At 31.9% G+C, this 21,835-nt stretch overlaps 1 protein-coding gene, 1 non-coding gene and 2 pseudogenes across 2 annotated transcripts; 1 reads left to right on the top strand and 3 right to left on the bottom strand.

Moving 5' to 3' along the window:
• Positions 1-450: 450 nt before the first annotated feature.
• LOC120116381 lies at positions 451-3,128 on the top strand (annotated as a pseudogene).
• Positions 3,129-4,803: 1,675 nt separating this feature from the next.
• Positions 4,804-4,876, bottom strand: TRNAV-UAC. Its single transcript has one exon. It is a non-coding gene; the product is annotated as a tRNA-Val (tRNA).
• A 4,070-nt stretch (positions 4,877-8,946) lies between these two features.
• LOC120116408 lies at positions 8,947-17,500 on the bottom strand (annotated as a pseudogene).
• A 771-nt stretch (positions 17,501-18,271) lies between these two features.
• Positions 18,272-19,881, bottom strand: LOC120116382 (cyclin-dependent kinases regulatory subunit 1-like). The gene is made up of 4 exons (XM_039136886.1): positions 19,791-19,881; positions 19,537-19,668; positions 19,364-19,424; positions 18,272-18,581 (listed from the first exon to the last, which is right to left on the bottom strand). Exons 2-4 carry the CDS (start codon positions 19,587-19,589, stop codon positions 18,429-18,431), a joined length of 267 nt encoding a protein of 88 aa, XP_038992817.1. The 5' UTR covers positions 19,590-19,668; positions 19,791-19,881; the 3' UTR covers positions 18,272-18,428.
• Between the last annotated feature and the right edge of the window lie 1,954 nt (positions 19,882-21,835).

Genomic DNA, 21,835 nt, shown 5'->3' with positions numbered 1-21,835 from the left:
ATATTATTTCTTATCAGATCAGATCGGAATCGAATTTTATCTTAAAAGTTGATCAAATTTCAAGTCACATGAAATTATTTTATATTTAGGTTGGATCAAATTTCGAGTAAAAGAGAAGAAAAAAAATCGATCAAATCAGATTGGCTAAATCCCGACAGATTTCCATCCCTATTCATAAACGAAAATGTGGGACAAGGTAAAGTTAAGGAGACTTGGGTCAAAATTAAAGAAGGCAAATTCAAATCCACCGGCAAGTTGGCAGACACTCCATTTTAAGCTCACGTGAAACTGTGAAAGCCTATCAGCTCCACCACAACACAACGAAAAAGCACCACTCTTTTCTGCACAACTTCACCAATCACTTCCCTTTTCATATATCTATACTATTTTTTTTTTCTTCTCTACTTTCTTATTTTTGGCTTTTACCTTCATTGCTCTTCAAAATGACAACCCATCTTCCTTTCATCTTTCCAACCATTTTTAACCCTTCTTTTTCTAGCCTTGTTTCAATCTCAAACATCTTTCTCAGCTCTGATAATGAGCTTGAGGAACCACCGTAGCCACCCCCAGCATCGAAGACCGATGTTCCAAACCAACCAAACTACTTGTGCATTGTTTGCTGGGACTTGGGTCCGTGATGATTCTTACCCATTGTATCAATACTCAAGCTGTCCAGCCATAGATCCCCAATTCAACTGTCAGCTATCTGGAAGACCTGATTCTGATTACCTTAAGTATCGATGGAAGCCCCTCAATTGTCAGCTTCCAAGGTACCAGAATCACTACTTCCTTGTTGCCCGGTTTTGGGGGTTTATTTGTTTTTGGGTGATGATTTTTGTTTTAGTAAGTTTATGTCAGGTTCGATGGGGTTGCTTTTTTGTCGAAGATGAGGGGGGGGGAATGTGATGTTCGTTGGGGATTCACTGGGAAGAAATCAATGGGAGTCTTTGATTTGTATGATTTTGGCTGGGGATCCACAAACCCAGACTCAGATGAACAGAGCAATGCCTCTTTCCACTTTCAAGTTCCTGGTCAGTCTTATCAAACCTTCTTTATTCTTTATTCCTTTTCCTTAGCTCTTGAAACTCTAGTTTTAGTAAATGAAAGAGGAAAAAGAAGAAAGGTTTGTGCAGTGGTTACAGGCTGGAAGCAACCTATTTTGGCTCAACTTTATTCAAACTTTCCAAGCATATATCCGAATCATCGATTCTATTGGACCGTAAATCCATATTGCTCTCTTTATTTCTCCTTTCCAATTACCATTGCATATTGTAGATGTAAATGAAACCAGTCTAGCTTGAGTCCAGCTTGATTATTACTGAGATCGACTTGACTGAAAAAAATTTAAGATTGAGTTTAACTCAATTTGAAGATTAGTCAGCTTAAAATTATTAAAGTTTGATTGGAAATAAAAAATTAAAATTTGAACTCGAAATTTTTTCAAACTTACTCGATTAAAGTTCACGATTAAAGTTCAAATTAAGCTTGGGTCAAACATGAATTTAAGTGCATGAAAACCTTAGACTTTATTTTTTTGAAGTTGCTTGTGAACATTTCGAATCAGATATCAAGAAATTCGTTTTTGATTCATAGATTTGTAAATTTGTCCAAAAAGATCTGAAATAGAGCAGCTATCTAAAATATCTGGCGTAAATTTCTTTTGAAAAATGTCTGTTTAAATATCTGAAACCAAGCTTCCTTTGCAAATAGCGTTGAAGCTTTTCATGGCCAAAAAGTCGTTTCGAGCACATGTCCTTACAGCAGTTGTCTGAGGGACCCAAACCCAGAATTATTTTGCAAAATATCATGTCAACTAAAAGCCACTAGCTACTGCCTTTTTACCCCAACTTATATTTGTACTATTCTTCTATCCTACTAGGTAAATTTTGTTTAATTGATGAATGCAGGAATATATTATAACCATGTCATATTTTCGAGCTCCGTATTTGGTAGACATTGATGTGGTGCAAGGGAAGAAAATCGTAAAGTTGGACGACATAGCTGGAAACGGAAATGCCTGGCGAATGGCCGATGTGCTGGTGTTTAATACAGGCCATTGGTGGACTCATGAAGGGTCTCTCCAAGGGTAGGCTAACCAATTTCTTTTGTGTTGGTGAAAAGTTTTCAAATGGGATTTTGTTTTTGTTTAATTTGAATGGTTTTGGGGTAAATCTGGCAGGTGGGATATGATTCAATCAGGAGGAAAATATTACCAGGAAATGGATCGTTTGGTTGCTATGGAGAAAGGGCTAAGAACATGGCCCAATTGGGTTGACACCAATGTCGACATATCTCGAACCAGAGTCTTTTTTCAGGCCATTTCCCCCGATCACTACGAGTGAGCCTCTCTCTCTCTCTCTCTCTCTCTCTCAAATAATCATTTCGACTATGGCGTCGGATTCAAAATAAGAGAAGGTAGGCCAAGGGAAATTTGCAGAAACTGCTATAATTATATAGGCACCATAGTAAATGAAATCATGCAAATTGTAGATATCTTAGCTTAACCGTTCCTGTATAGGAAAGTTCCTTATCAGTTTCGTTGCCCCATGCATCAATGCAGTGAAACAGTGACGAAAGTTTCATTTTTAGACAACTTTTAGTGTCGGTGGCCAATGACCCTTTATTCTAATGCTTAAAATTGACTGACAAATTCTCAACAGCGACCACACCGTGCCCCTGGGCCTACGTCCCTGACAAATAAGGCATGATGCGTAAATGACCATATTGTTCTGTTTTGATCATCTAATGATTTTTTTGGTTAACTTCATTAACAGTCCAAGTGAATGGAGTGCCGGAGCAACAGTGATTACCACGAGAAACTGTTATGGAGAAACGACCCCTATGGAAGGAACTAAATACACCGGAGCATATGCAGATCAGACGAGAGTGTTGGATGAAGTCATTAGGGAGATGCACGTTCCTGTATATTTGTTGGACATAACAATGCTCTCTGAGCTTAGGAAAGACGGGCACCCTTCAATTTACAGCGGCGATATAAGCCCTTCTCAGAGGTCTAACCCGGCAAAGTCAGCTGATTGTAGCCATTGGTGCCTACCTGGGTTGCCTGATACTTGGAATGAACTATTTTATACTGTATTATTCTACTAGATTCACTTCATTTATAGTTATATGATTACTATAAATTTGGATTATAGGTCAGTGTAACCTTTGCTGTTAAGCAATGCATTCTCATTTTGATATGAACCAAGAAGGTGTAGGTAAGAGGGCAAAAAGAAAGGGATTTTAGAGCCAGGTTTCTCTGGTACATTTTTTAACTTCTTTTGGCGGATGCCATTACAGGTCCTTAAAGCATGTCCTTAAATTGGTTATTAACATTTCTGAGTTAATTGTATCACGTGTTCTGCATGACCTTCATTTTAAATTGGTTCCTAAATTTTTAAATGTATCAATTTCATCCCTAAACTATGACTATCATTCTAAATTAGTTGTTAAACTTTTTGAACATTTCAATTTCATCCCCGATCTATGACATTCATTCTAAACTGGTCAACAAACTTTTTGAATGTTTCAATTTTATCTTAAATTATACATATATACTAATCATTTCCTTTGTTAATAAAATCGTTAGGCCAAGTTGTATTATAATATGTTTTAAAAAAACCAAAATTTAGGTTAAATTATGGTTGAAACTAATTAAATATATAAGTTTGGGGATAAAATTGGAAGATTCAGAAGTTTGGAGATCAATTTAGAAAGTGGTTCATAGTTTAGGGATGAAATTAGAATGTTCAAAAGTTTAAGTACTAATTTAAAATAAATCATAGCTTGGGGATAAAATTGAAATGTTCAAAAGTTTAAGGACTAATTTAAATTAAAGGTTATAATTTAGGGACATATGACACAATTAACTCCATATTTAAAAATCTCTTCTTTTATGCTACAATTTCTCAAACGCCACCATGAAAATGAATATATACGAGTTATGTTCCACCACTACAAATCCATTTCGCTCTTAACCTTCCTTCGCCTTTAACTTCTCGTGCCATCGAGTTCGACAGCATCATCATCAACGATCCCTATCTCCACCCTCTCCTCCCATTACTCTATGAACAACCTCCATGTTGCTCCGCTTACCTCCATGAACTCAGCCCCCTCCACCACCAGCACCACCTCATCAACTCCCAAACCCAAACGCATTCGTCTCGACTTAGCCCACTTCCACTCCCACAACGACAACTCTCAAACCCTCGACTCTTTCATGAAAAGCTTCAATGCCAATGCTCCAATCATCCCATACAGTAAGCTCGGCGAGAAGACCCGTTTTCTCCAAAAGCTAATGCCATGGGACAAGAAGATGGACATTGGCACCATGCTCCTCGAGTCTCCATTCTCCAATGGATGCCATCACTTCCAGTTTCTCATCGGCTCAACATATTAATGCTGGTGGCTTTGCTGGATTGGGAAGTTTGAACCCACAATAGCTTTTGCACGTCCTGATCAACCCCCCGTGGCGCAGACCATGCTTTGTTCACAAGGCCAAGGAGAGGAAAACGATGCTCTAACAGTTTCTCTGTGGTAACAAAATAGTTAACGTGTCATGTTAACAAAATAATCGAGGTTAACATCCGACATCTGTATAGTTTACCCATTAAAAATATATTATCTCCTTCACTTGGAGTAAGTTTAATAAAATTATAATTTGATGTAATTGTGGAGTTCTATTAGGCTTTAATTAAACATAGGAGAAGGAAACCGGCTGGTGCTTAGTTCAAGTGGGTAAGGGTGAGGTGAGATTCAGAAGTTTCAGCTGTACTCCGGAGAGAGTAGGGAAAAAATTACAAGTGTTGCTGCCCAGGATCGAACTGGGGACCTTCAGTGTGTAAGACTGACGTGATAACCACTACACCACAGCAACTTCTTGCTTGTAATTTCTTTATATTCTTTAGATCTATTGAGTACACAGCCATAATGGCCACTAAACCACAACTCAATTTCAGTGTCGAACATTTTATCGTATATTTTGCTTCATTCGGTCCCATTTAAACATTTGGAAACTGTCAGCGCCTCATATCTTGACATTTCCATCTTTGCATTTATTAGTAACATTTAGGTCAAGACGTACTATGCATGGGCGTATGCATGCAGTCTCCCATAACAGCAATTGCATATTTATTATTTTAGGAAAAATTTATTAAACTTAATTTAGTTGTTAAGAGAAATGAAAAAGTAAAAGAATTTGTATACTCATTCCTTTAAAAAGAAGAGATTAAAATTTTAAACTCCATATTTTAATTTCTAGATTTGTCATTGACATTATAAGTCATGACTCATTTATACCTATGGAAATAAATGAATAAAAGGGGAACCACAAATCACAAATTTAACTTGTATGTCAAGTGCACGCACGCACATATACATATATCAACACATATTTTTCATTTGGCAACTACCATCCATCACCTTTGAGCTAAACCATATTTAAATCATTATGAGGCACATTAGGCAGGCAACATTTCACAAAGAACAAAAAATGTCTAATTAAATCTAACCCATTGTCATTATTAGGTGAAATGAGCTAAACATGGGTAATGGATTTGGTTTTTAGTATTTTGGACTTAAACCCAAGTTTACGGTAGTTTGAGTGATTAGAAAGACATATATACAAGAAGGTTTGTTCAGAATTGTTAATAATGGGAGAAAAGCCGGTAAATACCAAAACCACACCCCAAGCTTTAGTTATTAATGGTTTATTAGTTTTGGTTAAAAAAATATATAGGGTAAACTACACGTTTAGTACCCCCAACTATCATTTTTGTTCCGTTTTGGTTACCCAACTACTTTTTATTTCAAAACCGTATAACGTTACGTTTTTGTCGCTCATTGTTAAAAAAATCGACGATGATGCTGACGTATTATCATAAGATAATGTTTCATCATCATTGAAATTTCTTTTTAATAAATGACATGTTAGTAGTATTCCACTAATTTTTACAGCGGATGATCAAAATCTAATGTTAGGAATGATCTTGAAACAAAAAGTAGTCGAGTGACTAAAATGGAACAAAAGTGATAGTTAGGGTATTAAACTTGTACTTAACCCAAATATATACTATTCGCTGATTACCAAATATCCAAAACTAGTTCCTTTAGTTTCTTTGCATTGGTATGATTTAGGTATGATTAGTTGCGTGACTAAAATGGAAGAAAAGTGATAATTAAAGTATTAAACGTGTAATTTATCCACATATACATTATCCGCTTATTACCCAACACCTTGAAGTCTTCCTCTTTTGGTGACTTCGGCTGTGAAGTTGGAGGCCACGCCACTTGGACATTGTATAACGAAGGTCCACGTGTCACAGTACAAGTTAAAATCCAAAATTAGTTCCTTCGTATCGGTATGATTGTGATGGTAAAAGTGAGATTATCTTATAATCAATGAAGATTACCAAGTTTTAGTAATTACAAATTTGAGATGATGTTGCCAACCATCTCCATTTTGAATTCATGCATCTCCACTTACCAGATATTGTGTACACGTTGTTTCAAGTTCCATTCAAGATTTGGTTTACTAGTTATTTAGTTTTGATAACATGATATTTAGGAGTGTGAAAAAAATTTGATATCATCGATTCGTTTATTAGATATGAAAATTCAAATATTTGATACGTTTTTTTTAGTTGATTTAGATTAAATATTTGGGAGAAATTGGATAATCAGATCGAATACGAATCACTTAAATTCTAATTTTGAATTATTCGAAGATTCGATAAAAATTGGACCTTTAGAGTCTAGAAAGACTCTAGCCCGATAAAAAAAATACGATGTTTAATTATTTATTGTGTGTGAATAGTTAAATGTATTGTGTACATAGAATATAATATAGGTATAAAAAGATAACGCATAATGTCACAAATATAAAATTTAAATATGATTTTTTTTTAAAAAATTAAGTTTTATATTTTGATATGGATATTGAGATATCTATGAAATTTAAATATAAAAAAATCATATATTTGATTTTTTTTGTATCGGATAGAAATCACAATTTGAATGATCCTAATTTTCAAATATCCAAAGTTTCAGATTGGATAATATCTGATATATGAAGATGTACACCCTAATAACATTATGTACATGAGCACTTGGTTGAATATATTTTGGATAAGATTCATTAGTTTACATGTAATAGATATATAACTCCAGAGAATAAGATGTGGGAAATCAAGGATGGATGTATGAATTTTATTAGTAGATACGAAGTTAAAAAGTTATATTAAAAATTAAATCATACATAATGTTATGTTTTAGTTTCATTTTATTCTGTACATGTTTAATATCCCAACTATTATTTTTGTTATGTTTTGATCACTCATTTATTTTTTATTTTAAAATCATACCTAACGTTATGTTTTAGTTTTATTTTGGTCACTCACCATTAAAAAGTAACATAATTATTGATGTGACATTTAAAAAATCAATGATGATGTGACAGTATCTTATGGTGACACGTTAGTATCACCGTTAATTTTTTTAACGGCCGGTATCTAAAATAAAACCAAAACGTAACACTATGTATGATACTGAAACAAAAAATAGTTGGGTGACTAAAACGGAACAAAAATTGTGGTTAAGGTACTAAACTTGTACGTTATCCTAGATTTTAAAGTCAATAACGATAAAACTGTTCATCATTCCCCTTAAAAATGAGATATTTTGGTTTAGCACTATCAAAATCTATAATTTAAGTGTCTCCCAAAATATATTTTTGATGTACTTATTTGAGACTTGGTAGACAATTATGGAATGGATATTTAGTTAAGTAAAGAGAGAGAGATTAAAAAGAGTGTCATAAGCACGTCGTATATAGAAAAATAAGATGAGAATATTGGGAGGTTAGAAGACAAGGCAAGTACATGTGCAAATGTCAATGATCATCTTTATTTGTATTCGGACATCTCACGCAAGTGCCTGCCCACATGCTTTGGCTTTGGCTTTACTAATATTCACCCAACGTGCACTTAACAAACTCCATTCCCCCACCATCCCCATGCCAAACAAATTTTCACCTATATCAACCCTAATCCTCCTTTCCTTTTAATTTCTAAATAAACTCGTCAAGTAACTTCATTGATTAAAGAAAGTGTTGTTTTTCTTATAAATTTTGAGTTTAAAATAATTACGACTGGGTGTACTTACAGGTAAATTCTTAGAATTTATCTAATAATAAAATTAGAGGTGGATCAATAGGGGACAAACCTAAAATTTTATGTTAGAGAATGAATTTATAAAATTTTAAAGTAGATTATCAATAAAAATAATAAAATATATGAAAATTTAAAAATTTTAAATCATGGGCGTGGATGGATAATAATGGCAAGTATTAGTTAGTGTTAAGTGGTATTTTGGCATTGAATTTAAGTGACTTACAAAGTAAGGGATGGTGTAGTTGGTTAATTAGGTGCAACCAATAGCAGGCTTAAAGCTGACCCAAAATATACACCTTTAAAAATTATATTGTATTTTATATCCAAATAGAATTTAAGAAACGTAGAGATACAGATGGGTTGGACAGTTTCCAACTCACCTTTGCTATCCATTTATTCTCAGCGGCGTTGATGCTCCCAAGCCTTTCATAATCACTTAACATCGGATCTTATAGTAATTTTGATATATTCCTATTCAAATTTAAAAAATATATTTTAAAAGTAAAAGAAATATTTTTATTAGTTTAGAGTTATTACAAGATAATATATATTTTAAATATTTTCAATCATATTTGACGATAAACGTTTAAATATATTCTTTAATCACGTAAGTACGTTGGTTCCTAAAAAAACAATTTTTTAAATGAAATAAAAGATGCCCCATCACTCACTTTTCGTAAATGAAAGGCAACCATGAACACATACCACTTACTCAAAGGATTCAACTTCAACAAGTAGATCATCAAATTTAACAACTCCAACAAGAAGGGCAAAAAAAGAATCCAAAGAATAATGATAACTGTAAATAATATGGAATTGAAACCATATACTAATCATGATTCACATGGATCGGCCCATCTGCTTTCTGTTATTGTTTTTTGGTTTCAGTAATGGCAATCTACCAAAGCTGGTGTGGTGAAAACAAGAGCTTGTTGTGGTGCTCCGAATTGAAGCTTCGATTCCCTTAAATCATCTTCTGGTGCAGGCAGATTAAGATCCAAAGATAGAATATTTCCGGGTTTAATTTCGTCGCCGTTGCTGGTGGCAGCCGCCGCCGTCCTGTGGCGTCTCATGTGACCGCCAAGGGCTTGTCCCGACGAGAATTCCGATCCACAGATTGAACACTCGTGAATCTTGTTATTTTTGTTACCGTGACAAGCAAGAACTGGACTTTTCAAGATCGGTTCTTGAATTAGAACGACATGATGATGATCTTCTCCGACGGTGGAAGCGCCGCCCTTGGGCTTCTTGTGGCTTGCCCTATGCCCTCCCAGTGCCTGGAACGAAGGGAAGGATCGGTTGCAAGTTTTACACTCGTAATTGAAAAACCCACCCTTGTTTATCGTCGTCATAGTAGTAGTAGTAATCTCAGACAACTTCCGATTATCCATTTTTCGAACCTTGATTTTCCTTCATCAATTCTCCTCTTGGGACCATCACTTTGCGCCAACATGATTAAACAATTCGCCATATCTTCTTCTTCCTCGGTACTCTCATAAATCTCACCGCACGTGGTGGTAGAGGAAATCGAGTTATACTCCTCCCCAACTCCTCCTCCACCTCCAGCGCCGCCAACAGAAGCGCTCGAGGAGCTGGACGTTTGCCTTTGGCGCTTCGTACGTTTTCCTTTCATGATCAAAGCTTGACGATGATCAAAAGATCCCACAAATTCCTGTCGATGAACTTCCGTATCCACCAAAGCCAAGAAGAGTATAAAAATGAAGTAAAATGTGAGCAAGTGACCAAACAAAGGAGATGAGTAAGAGAAGAAGGAAGCAAAGATGGAGAAAGTAAGGGGAGTCCTTATATAGTGAAGGATAAGGCTCTATATTATTATATTACTGAATATTTTGTACCTTGTATATATGCCCACCATCTTCTTCCTTTTTGCTTTCCAACTTTCCTAGGTGTTACTATTACTAGAAACAAAGCCCATGGTAAATTTTTTTTAATAGTTTAGATAATTATAAGGTAATATTTATTCATAATTTTTCTTAATTTTTGATAATACACACATATTTTTTAGACATAACGGCTCGAATTCAATACTTCTAGGAAGATTATTACTTTTTTTAAACCACTGAACTCACTTGATACGTTATAGAAAGTTAAATTGTTGAGATTTTAAGTTAATTTCATTATAATTCTTCAGTAAAATAATGATAATATAACAAATATTTAAACCAAGAATTTTATTTAAAAGATCCAAAAATACAATTTTATCAATTTACAAATTTAAGTAAAGTTTTAAGGGAAAGAGTGGAGGTTTTAAAATTGACAATGTTAAATATGGTATTTTAAAGGTGTACTTGGAAAGTTATCTAGTAAATGGATTTGGGTGTGATTGTTTGTAATTATACATATAGAATATATTTAAATAATAATTATAATTAGTGAGTTCACTTGGTTGAGTGTAATTGGAGCACTCCAATTATAACATTTAATTTTTATAGGAAAGTTGAGAGCATAGTGACTCAATTTTTAGGATAAGTTATCAAAATGGTCACTTTCATTTTATAATTGTTCAGTTTTTTTGTTAGTCAATTTAAAAAGGTACCATTTTGGTCACTTATGTTATTAATTTGTACATTTTGATCATGGTGATGTTAAATATCGTTAATTTAACGATGTAACACATTAGTAAAAGGCGTTATTTTTTAATTTGACCTTTAATCCTTGAATCTGTCCAAAGTTTCTTGTTAATTATCAACCTCCGCTCATCATCGATCGTTGTTGTCAATGACCATAGAACCCTAAAATTAAAATTTTCAAATCACTCTTTTGAACCTCAAAATGATTTGATATTTCTTCATTCGGAAAATACCTTAAACTCCAGAAATCTAACGTAACCCATATGTCTTCCTTTAATCTTTTATACACATACATCTGACGAGAGTTTTTTTTGTTTGATTCGTATAAAATAGGGGGAGGGAAAAGAAAATGTTTAAGTGTTATTTCACAGTCTAAACTATTAAAAGTCTGAGATTCACTCAGTCGTAGGGTCTTTCCTCTTTGCTGTTTTATGAATATGACGAGATGTTTGTTGCGTATAAGGGATTGATTTGAGTTTGTACCATCGGTTTGGCTACAGGAAAAAGATGTGAATTTTTGTTTAGAGGTTTCAATGAATAAAAATGATCAGCTACAATGCTGTAGTTTGGGTTCTTCTGAAAAAACCCTAAAACCCATGGACGTACGTAAAATTTTATATTAAATGAGTGGATTTTTAAAATTTCTAGGGTAGATGAACATAAAATTTCATAAAGGTAAAAACAGATTTTTAATAAAAAAAATAAGATATATGATAATTTTAAATTTTATAAAGGCGACTACCCCACCCGCCCCTCGGTCCATCATGCTAAAGCCATACTCATTGGAGACTTGAGGTTTAAGAAGGCTGGTTTCAGACTTTCAGCTTTATAATAATATGTGGAATGCTTGCCTTGGAGTCAATTCCACTAATTAAGTTCCAGGGTATGGTTGGAAATGGATTTTCTTTAGAAAACCTTGCCAAATAGTATTAAGTTCCAGGGTATAGTTGGAAATGGATTTGCTTGAGGTTTAAGAAATTATAATTTAAAAATAAATTATGAATTTTTATATATTTTTAAAAAATATTTTTTATTTCTTTGAAATTATACTTAGAAATATTGAGAAAAAAATACCATAATGAAATTTTAATTATAATTGATGAATCAAATAAGATGTTCCTCATTAATTTAACATGTTATGCCATCCCTTTTAATGAAAATTAATGGTGTGGTGCTCATTTTGTAATAAAATCTAAGGTTTAATGTTCACCATATAATTTTTGAAAGTTTAGTGTCCAAATGATCATTTTGACATGATTTAGTGAGCATTTGTGAAATTTATCCTATGAAATTAATGTTGCATAAAGAATAATTTTTCAAAGTTGAGTGTCCAAAAAATCATTTTGACATAGTTTAGTGATCATTTATAACATTTATCCTATGAAATTAATTTTGCATAAAGAAAAAAACTAGGCATACATATCAATACGTGGCGTTCATGTAGAATTTTTCGAGTGAATGAAGGTAAATTCATATCTTAAAATAAGGGAATGTCTTAAGCTTTGAAATTCTAGTCTAGGTGTAGGCATTACAAGTAACACATTCAAACTCTATCAGTTAATCAATTTTGATTAATTAAAGCGAAATTATATAAATTAAAATCATCAAGTGACTTCGGTGGTAAAAAGAGAATGTTATTCTTTTTAGAGGTTTTAGATTCGAGCAATTGTGTTTGTAGAATATGCGTACGTTATCAATTGCTTAAACAAGTTTTGAACAGATAAATATCAGTAATTACAAGAATTATAGGGTTGAGAGTTGAATTGCGAATATTTTGCTTTAAAACGGCGACAAACATTTAGGAGCATAACTAAATGAAGCATTAATTAAAGTAAATGTATATTTGAGATTATGTTAGTGAGGGGGTCAACCCACCCATCTGCTATAACAAAGAAAAATACAAACCGTTTATGCCCAATAGATTACCTGAAACTACGAGTTCTATTTCCCCCCCCCCCCTAAAATGAAGTACTCAATTAAACTATTGGGTAAAGTACATACATGGTCCATCGATTATAGGACATTTCTTTATTGAGTCTCTCAACTATTAAAAGTTATAATATAGTCTCCTGACTATAGAGTATTATCTTGTTGAGTCCATCGACTATAAAAAAATTGTAAAATGGTAATCTAACTATTCATATGTCTTAAACTCGTTATTTTCTATTAAAAAATTAATGGTTGTTTAAGCTGGATGTTAACCTACTAACGGTGATATGATAAAATTTGATCCTATAACTGTTTGAGTTGTGTAGCCATTTGAGGTTTTGCGATTAGATTTTATCATATTTCAGTTAGCAGGTTATCGTTCAACTCAGACATCCGTTAATTTTTTTAATGAAAAAGCACAAGTTTGAAACATATGAATAGTCTGATGACTGTTTTGTAACTTTTAATAGTTAGTGGACTCAACAAAGCAATGTTCTATAGTCAAATGACCATTTTATAAGTTTTAATAGTCGATGGACTTAGTAAAACAATACCCTATAATTGAGGCACCATTTATGTACTTTACCCTAAATTATTTTTTAAAAATTTCATTTAATGAATTTTAATACATGCAATTCGTACACTTCTATCATAAGATTGTGATATTAACGAATACATCAAGTGATTTCACTGATAAAAGATAATATTATTGTTAGAAATCCTGAGTTCGAATAGATGCTATTACAGTATGTACGCGTTATTAATTGATTAAGAAAATTTCGAATAAATATTATTTTATAATCATAGTATTAATAAAAAAATATATATATGATGCTAGAGAGGGAGAGATCTAAAAGCAAAGGGGGTGTTGCTCGTTAAAAGCATGCGATGGTAACGCATTCACTCCATGTCTTCCTAAAGCAAATTACTATATTTTTTTTTCAAAAAAAAAAATTATGAAAGAGGCATAAAAGCAAATTACTTTAATACTTAGTTTTTTTTTCAGGGTTATTATAATTTTTTGCATCAAGCAGGGTAATTTTATTAATTTTAATTCATATAATAAATTAACAGTCCCAAATTAATAGTTAAAAAGTAAGAAACTGAAAAAGTAAGGTTGAGTGTGGTAGTCGGCTAATTGTTTAAAAAGATGCTGAGATCCACAATGATTAAACCATACTTAATTTATTCACAATTTCATTTGATAGCTAAATCCATTGTTGCCAACGAAGCATTCTTTGTCAACAATTCATGCATCAATTACTTGTTTCATCCATTTTGAAATTACGACCAATTAATTGATAATTAATCTTTGCTAGCTACGTTTAATCATTGGAAAGGGAATCCTTTAAAAAAAAACCTCTAATAATTATGAAAAACGATTCGTTTTCTTAAACTATATTGGATTTACTCAAATCTCTTATTTAAAATTTAACCGGGATTTACAAATCAAACGACTTAAGTGATTAAGGGAATAATTGTTATATCTTGATGTCTTAGGTTCAAACAATGTTTATACAAAGGTATGAGCGTTCATTATCAAAATGTTAAAAGTCTTTGAACATATATTACCTTGTATTCATCTCATATTTATTAAAAAATAAATAGATCGGATTTATTTGAAATTTATGATTTTTATATATTTTTTTAAAAAATATTATAATTTGATTGGATTGGATTAATAGATAAATGGGTAAATTTTTTATTTAGTCACTCAACTAATCTCACGATTTTATTTTGATTATTCAACTATTTTTTTTCTTCAAAATCATATTTAAATTTTGTTCTGTTTTGTTCATCTATCATTAAAAAAAATAAGGATAAACTATGTATTTAGTCACACAAATATCACTTTTGTTCTATTTTGGTCTTTCAACTATTTTTTAAAATCATCAATAATGTTATGTTTTGGTTTCATTTTGGTCACCCACCGTTAAAAAAGTAATAGAACTGATAATGTGATATTTTTTTTATTTTGAATGATGACGTGGTATTACTTGATGGTGATATATTCACATCATTATTAATTTTTTTAATGGTGGATGACCAAAATAAAACTAAAACGTAATATTGCTGATAATTTTGAAAAAAAAATAGTTGGGGTGATCAAAACAAAACCAAAGTGATAGTTCGGTGACGAAAAATGTAGTTTACCCAAAAAAATAAACATAACTGCTAACGTGGAATTATATTATGATGTCACTTCAGCATTATCATTAATTTGGTAAAGGTTGGTGATTAAAACGGAATAAAAATATAAATTTAAGTATAATTTTAAAATAAAATAATTAAATGACCAAAAATGAACCACGAGAATAGTTAGCGACTAAACACGCAGTTTACCCAAGATAAAATTGGTGTGAGGATTGTGTCTTGGGCAGTATTGGATATGGTTTGAGATGAGCTGCGACAAGTGCTGCTCACAACACCACATAGCAGATTATTATAAGTAACTGCTTTTGTTTTGTATGTTTCTTGGCTGTCAGTGACAGAACAAAACCGAGCTGCCCGGTGGGTTTGGTTGGCTGTCTTCCCCCCTATTCTTGTTGTTTTTATTTTTTTATTATTTTGATTGGTTGTCAGTGAACCATCTGCCTGCGCCATTGGAACTCATAACAACATAAACATTATCTGAACTGCCACATTTATGACTACCCCATATCATGGATCATCTCCAAATTAAAGTCATCTTGTCTAGAGATGGTTAGAGAAGAGTGGACGAGGACAGTTGTTTCTCTTAAAAAAAATTTTATTTTAATTTTTTTGTGTACTTTATGTTGATAATACCTTTTATAATTTAAGTTGTTCTAAAATTTTATAAATTTATCGTTTTAACATAAAATTTTATTTTCATACATGATCTTATCCAACACATATGTGGTTCAAATCTTAATATATATTTTGGAATTATACTAATGAAACCTCGAGAATTGAATAATGTCCCACCATATAAGGGTGATGTCATTTATGATTTTGATAATGTAGATGAATATAGTCCAATATTGGTAGCTACTTTCATCTCTTTGAACTTCACTCAAAAGCATTCCCCTAATATATGGTTGGTGGGTTTGGCGTTTGGGGTATTGTGGAAGCCACCTTTCCTTTCCTTTCCTTTCCCCTAATACAGTCTAATATATATACTGATTCACACCCTTTGCTTTAGAAAGTTTAGTCATCTTGGTGGTGTGATAGAGACATTTCAAGCACGGGAACTTTGAATCATAGTTACTAAAATGAGTTTATATTTGACATGTTATTGGTTAACAGGAATGCATGTCATATTTAGCTTTTTATTTAAGTAAATATAAAATATTTATTTTCAAAGAAATGAATGATTAATTCGAAATAATCGACTTTTTACTTATAAATACCTCACTTGTACTATCTAGTGAAGCCAATAACTATAATGAAGGGTTCACCCCGCCAAGATGCTCACATGCTTAGAGAATCACAATAAAGATCATACGACTCCTTGTATTACAGCTGTCACATCAGAGGCTCTAATCCTAACTACCTATTATGTAGCCCTACCCATCATAGGAAGGTTGGTTACATACTATAAAATCCCAATAGAAGTCCCCATGCTCTCTTTATTTGTCTTTATCAGGACTATAAACTATAGAGACAAATAACCAGTTTTCTGAGTTTAGTTTAGTTAAAATTTTGTTAATTTATGTGAGTTTAAATCGAGTTTCGATTTGAGCTTAATTGAGCTAAAAGTCTAAGAATGTTTCAAAAAATTCTAGCTCAAGTCCAGTTTTAATTTTTTATTTTGAGTTTAAGTCGAGCTTGACAAATTTAAGCTCGTGATCTTTCGGGTCATGTCGAGCTTCAATTTTTATTTGAGTTTAAATCAAACTTGAGAATTTTAAACTCGCGAGCCTACGAGTCAAATCGAGCTCAACTTTAAAATTTTCGAATCGACTCGAGCTCAATTCATTTACAACTCTAGTCTTTATTTATGAAAGATCAATTCTAAAGAGTAGTTAACTTAGTGTCCTCTTATATTAATCAAATATATTTTTTAAGAGTAAGCACTTTTATAAATTAATCGTAAATGACATCATTCAATACAATATTGGAAATATAATCAATATACTCATAAACAAAATAGAAGAAATAAAATTAACTGCCCATTAGACCAAATTTTGAGCCTCACATCTGAAAAACTTAACACAAATCAAGATGTCTAGCAGCGTCCCCTTCAATGGATACCTCCACCAATTCTGGATCGTGGCTAGCATCTAAACTCCATGCATGTCTGGTAACCACTTTACTGATATGGTCCCTTGCTACTACACCAATGGCAACAGATCGGTTCTCCTTGGTAAAAGGATTGCCAACATTGATCTTGAAGCTACCTTCGGAATGAATATCTTATGTTTGGGGATAAACTTTTAAAATTTTAGGAGGAGATGAACTAATAAAATTTTAAGGACGAACACAAATTATCATTTGAAAACAAAAACAAAATAGCTAAAACATATACTAATATAAAAATTTTTATATTAGGAGACACAAATAAAACTTTATGGTCTGTATAATCAGTAAAATAAATAAATAAATAAATAAATAAAATTAATTAATTAATTAAGAAAAATTAAGATTTAATGATAAACACGTGACCACTCTAAGAATAAATTACATCCGCCACTGGAAGGGACATTACTTGCGGTAGCTGTGGAAAATGCCTATTGCAGTACCTTGGCATTCTCCACCACCAATGTGGCAGGTTGAATCTTCCTTTGTGCACAAGGTAATTCCTCTTGTTTCAAATGTTCCACAGTAACACAATAAAGGAGGTGAATCCATCACGATCAACATCATCTAACGCTGAATTGAACCATTTATCCGCCACCCCAAACCGTGGGTTCCTCAAGTATAGTATTAAATAATGAATTGTCACAACGTAATGTAACAGGATGCATCGTACTCTCTTTTTAAAAAAATTTATTGTGATCTCATATATCGTATTCTAATATTAAAATATAATTACTTTTATAAAATAATATCTACAACTTCCGCAATTGCGATCGCAACCACAATTAGTACTGACCCCAACAATCAACCGCATCATAACGACTCAATTAGTTCAACCCTTCCCGAATCAACGACGAGATTCGTAGACTGCGAGATAAGTACCACAAGCATGCAAGGCACAGTTCCTGATAAGAACCGATCACGACCGAAGATTAGCTTTTCAAAAGATTTTGGGGCAAGAAAACAATACCCAGGAAGAAAAATAATGAGATGGGGAGTAAAAGGGAGATGGGGTTGAGAATTTGGCGAATTTCCCTTAGTGACCGAGTTTTCGAGGGTTTTGACTGAAAATGAGGTGTGGAAGGAGAAGATGATGGGATGGGATTGGGTGAGGATAAGTTGAAAGCTGAGTTAATAATACAGCAGCAGATTATGGAGATAATGGGGGGGGGGGAAATGGGTCATTGGTGGCCTAAAAAAGAAAAAGAAAAGAACACGAGTGCACTTTGAGATGGAATTAAAGAAATCAATCAAAATTCTAGAATAATTTTCATCCATGCCATCTAAAGCATCTTAATTTGATATCTAAAGATGCTAGTACCAATGAGATTACATCATCAAGAAAGTAAGAAGCAAAACCTAAACACGGAATTCTCCACAACGGAGAACTACAATAGAAAAACAATCCATGAATTCCACAACACCCAAACTGTTTTTTAGACTTTCATCCCATTTTTTGAATACTGGAAAGCTTCTGTAATTACTTGGCAAGCATAGTTTGCTGAGCCAGATTCTCCTGCTGCTGTTGATAGTTAAGAGGCCTCCTGAAAAGCATAATGTGTGGTTCAGGACGATGAACAGCATAATGGACCCAGCCACGACTCTGCTGTACTCCAATTGCACGCCATTCATTCTACAAAAAAGCATGGCAGAATGAGGCAAAATCTAATGGAGGTAACAGAACCAATACAAGTTGCTTCAAACCAATAGAAAAAGTGTGAAAAAAAACCCACAAACCATAAGGTAGTGTGTGTGTGTGTGTATATATATATATATATATATATTATACATTCTACAATATGAGAGAAACGAATGACAATATCAAATTTTAAACCCTGATCCTTGGGTCAAGTACTACGAACATCTAATGTTTTAAATTAAAGAACACATTACATTTAACAACTTAGTTAACTCATTCAAATCATATTTTTTATTAACAACACACACCCTATATCTCATAACTGTTTGAACTGAATCTTTCAAAAAGAATAACGTTATCTTATATCATCAAATCCACTTAATGCTTCATTTATTCAAATTATATTTCAAAACTAAGCCAAGTGCTATAAATATACTGCAAACTATTTGACAAGCATCACAAAATCAAGAAATCTGAAGATCATAACATATAAGTTTAACTAATCATGATTTCCTTCTGCGAAGCATACCCGCATTTGTAAAATGAATTATTTTTGCTGTATGGAAAGCTGGTTAATTTCATTTCATTTTTCATCATTGACAAGCAACCAAATCAGATCTTATCATTATGGTTATCAATAATTTGTCATTTTTATTTCATAATTCATATGAATTATTAAATTAAACAAGTACCGGATTCAATTTGTGAAACTAATCAAAAGGGAAACGAATAAAAAATGCGCATTCCAGTAAAACCATAAGAAACAGTAAACATACTTCAGAAAGGAGGCGATTCTTGGGGAGAAGTTTGGCTACTTCAGGAGGAAGAACGACATGCCTGTACGATCACCCACAAAAGAAAATAAAAAAAGAATAAAATCGAAATTAATTTTTCAAACAATGAAATCCATAACAGAAAGTTTGGAAACAGGGAAAATGAAATCCACCACCTGTATTCATAAGTATCATCAAAGTATTTCTCGGAGTACTGAATTTGACCCATTTTCTTCGGTTTTTCTAAAAATAAAAACAACTAATGTTTTCGATCTGTTAGAGATCAAAATTATATTTCAAGATTCGATCTGCCAAAAACGGAACAATAATTAAACAAACGAAAAGATAGAAAGATAAACATGCGACGATTATATATAATAAATCTTTCAAAAATAATAAAAGAAATTTAAAAGAACAATTTCCGGCGTACCTTGAGAGAGATTGAAATGAAGAGTGAGAAAATATTTTACTGGGAATTTGTGATCTATTGAAAGAAAATAAAATATCAACGAGGTAATTAAGAAATGAAGAAGAAGAAGAATATGAGCTAAACTAAATTTTCTTGTGCGATTATAAGTAACTACATAACATAAAATTCAAATAAATTTGAATTTCAAATTTTAAATTTCTCCCGCTTTTTTTGATTGAATCATTCGGTTGTCAAGACTAATATAATTGGGTTAAATGGTATTTGACCACTTAAGTCTTTCAAAATTATATTTTTAAGTCACTAAAACAATTTTTAGCCTTTGGCTTTCTAATGAGCAATGTCTACAAAATAGTCCTTCAGTTTTGGTTTTGAAATTAAGGATGAATCCTAACTATGGGTATAATACATGAACTTGTATGGTACTTTTTCCTTATCCTATATTACATCCTATAAAAATTAAACGGGTAGTACCCCTTAACTTTATACTCTAAGTTCAATTTAATCATTGTTAATTAAATTAATAATGAATTAAATGATGTATCAACTTTTTAATTATTATAATTATACATATAATGATAAAAGATAAAAGGGAGTATTATTTTCTTTAAAGATTCCGAGTTCAATCTGTTATGTTTGTAAAATGTATGTATATTGTTAATGATAAAAAAATAAAATTCTGAACAAATATTATTTTATAATTAATGTGGACTATCAGAAAAATTAAACAACACTTATTTGAAAATTGAAAGAATGTGCCTAGGCAGAGCCACATTTTGATGAGGGTGAGAATTGAAATTTGAGTTTTCTTCAATTAATTATTAATTTTACTGATGGTATTCATCTTAAAAATTTTATTTTTTGCCTACACCATTTAAAATTTTATGGTGTTAACATGTGTGTGTCCCCTAAAAATATTTTTAGATCTATCAATGTGGGTGAGCAAAATTTGACTTCAATTACATTCGAGTTGTAATTTATAAACTAAACTATACTCGATAAATTTTAAATTTGAGTCGAGTTATAAAATAAAACTTGAATAACTCAAAATTTTTAGTAGTTAGGGGATCGATTTTTAAGTTTGAATCGAATCCCATATGATATATATACTGCATATGAAAAAGATAAATAAATATATATGTCTTGTATCTGGTTAAAGAAAATTGTTTAAATTGGAATTAACTAATACTATAATATTATAAATATTTACAATTAAACTTAAGGATAAACTACACATTTAGTACATAAACTATCAGTTTTGATCCGTTTTAGTATATAAACTTTCAATTTTTTAAGAACCATACCTAAAATATAGTTTTTGTTTCATTTTTAGTACTAAACCTGAAGTGTTGAAAAAATTAAAAGTTTAGGTACCATAACACGTTTAGTGTACCTAAACAATACTTAAGTTTTAAAAAATGAAAGTTTTAAAACATACTAAAAATGATAGTTTTAGTATTAAACGTGTTAAGTTTTTAACGACGGGTACTAAAATAAAATAAAAAAACGTTAAACATGATTTTGGAAAAATTGAAAGTTCATGTATTAAAACGGATAAAAACCGATATTTTATATACTAAACGTGTAATTTACCATAAACTTAAATTAAAACTCGAACATATTGGACTCGAATTTATACACTCAACTTGACTAATATTTTAAAATAAAATTTGAATTATAAAATAAGAGTTATCAACTCAAATAACTTAAAATTTATGATTCGATCCAAAGTTGATCTTTATATTTGCATGTGGACTCGAACATCTTGGGCTCGAATTTATATACTCAACTTGACTAATATTTTAAAATAAAATTTGAATTATAAAATAGAGTTATCAACTCAAATAACTTAAAATTTATTATTCGATCCAAAGTTGATCTTTATATTTGCATGTGGATCAACCTAGAGGTGTAATTATACAGATAATTGTACTAAAGAAGGCCTGAGCTAAGCAAAATCTAGTGGCATTACCTGTTATGCCGGTTTTGTCCTTGTCTATTTCACAAATTACATCACCCACTTCAATTTGTTACATAAGCATCAATTA

Source organism: Hibiscus syriacus, unplaced genomic scaffold, assembly GCF_006381635.1.
Source record: "Hibiscus syriacus cultivar Baekdansim isolate YM2019G1 unplaced genomic scaffold, ASM638163v2 tig00110294_pilon, whole genome shotgun sequence".
NCBI classification, from domain to species: domain Eukaryota; kingdom Viridiplantae; phylum Streptophyta; class Magnoliopsida; order Malvales; family Malvaceae; genus Hibiscus; species Hibiscus syriacus.
The sequence above is the reverse complement of the archived record's forward strand: the minus strand, read 5'-3'. Positions and strand labels throughout refer to the sequence as shown.

Coding starts and splice junctions, on each gene's coding strand:
- LOC120116382 (XM_039136886.1), bottom strand. CDS start 19,589: ATGGGTCAAATTCAGTACTCCGAGAAATACTTTGATGATACTTATGAA. Junction 19,425..19,536: donor GATGATACTTATGAATACAG/GTGGTGGATTTC, acceptor GTGATCGTACAG/GCATGTCGTTCTTCCTCCTG. Junction 18,582..19,363: donor AGAATCGCCTCCTTTCTGAA/GTATGTTTACTG, acceptor GCTTTTTTGTAG/AATGAATGGCGTGCAATTGG.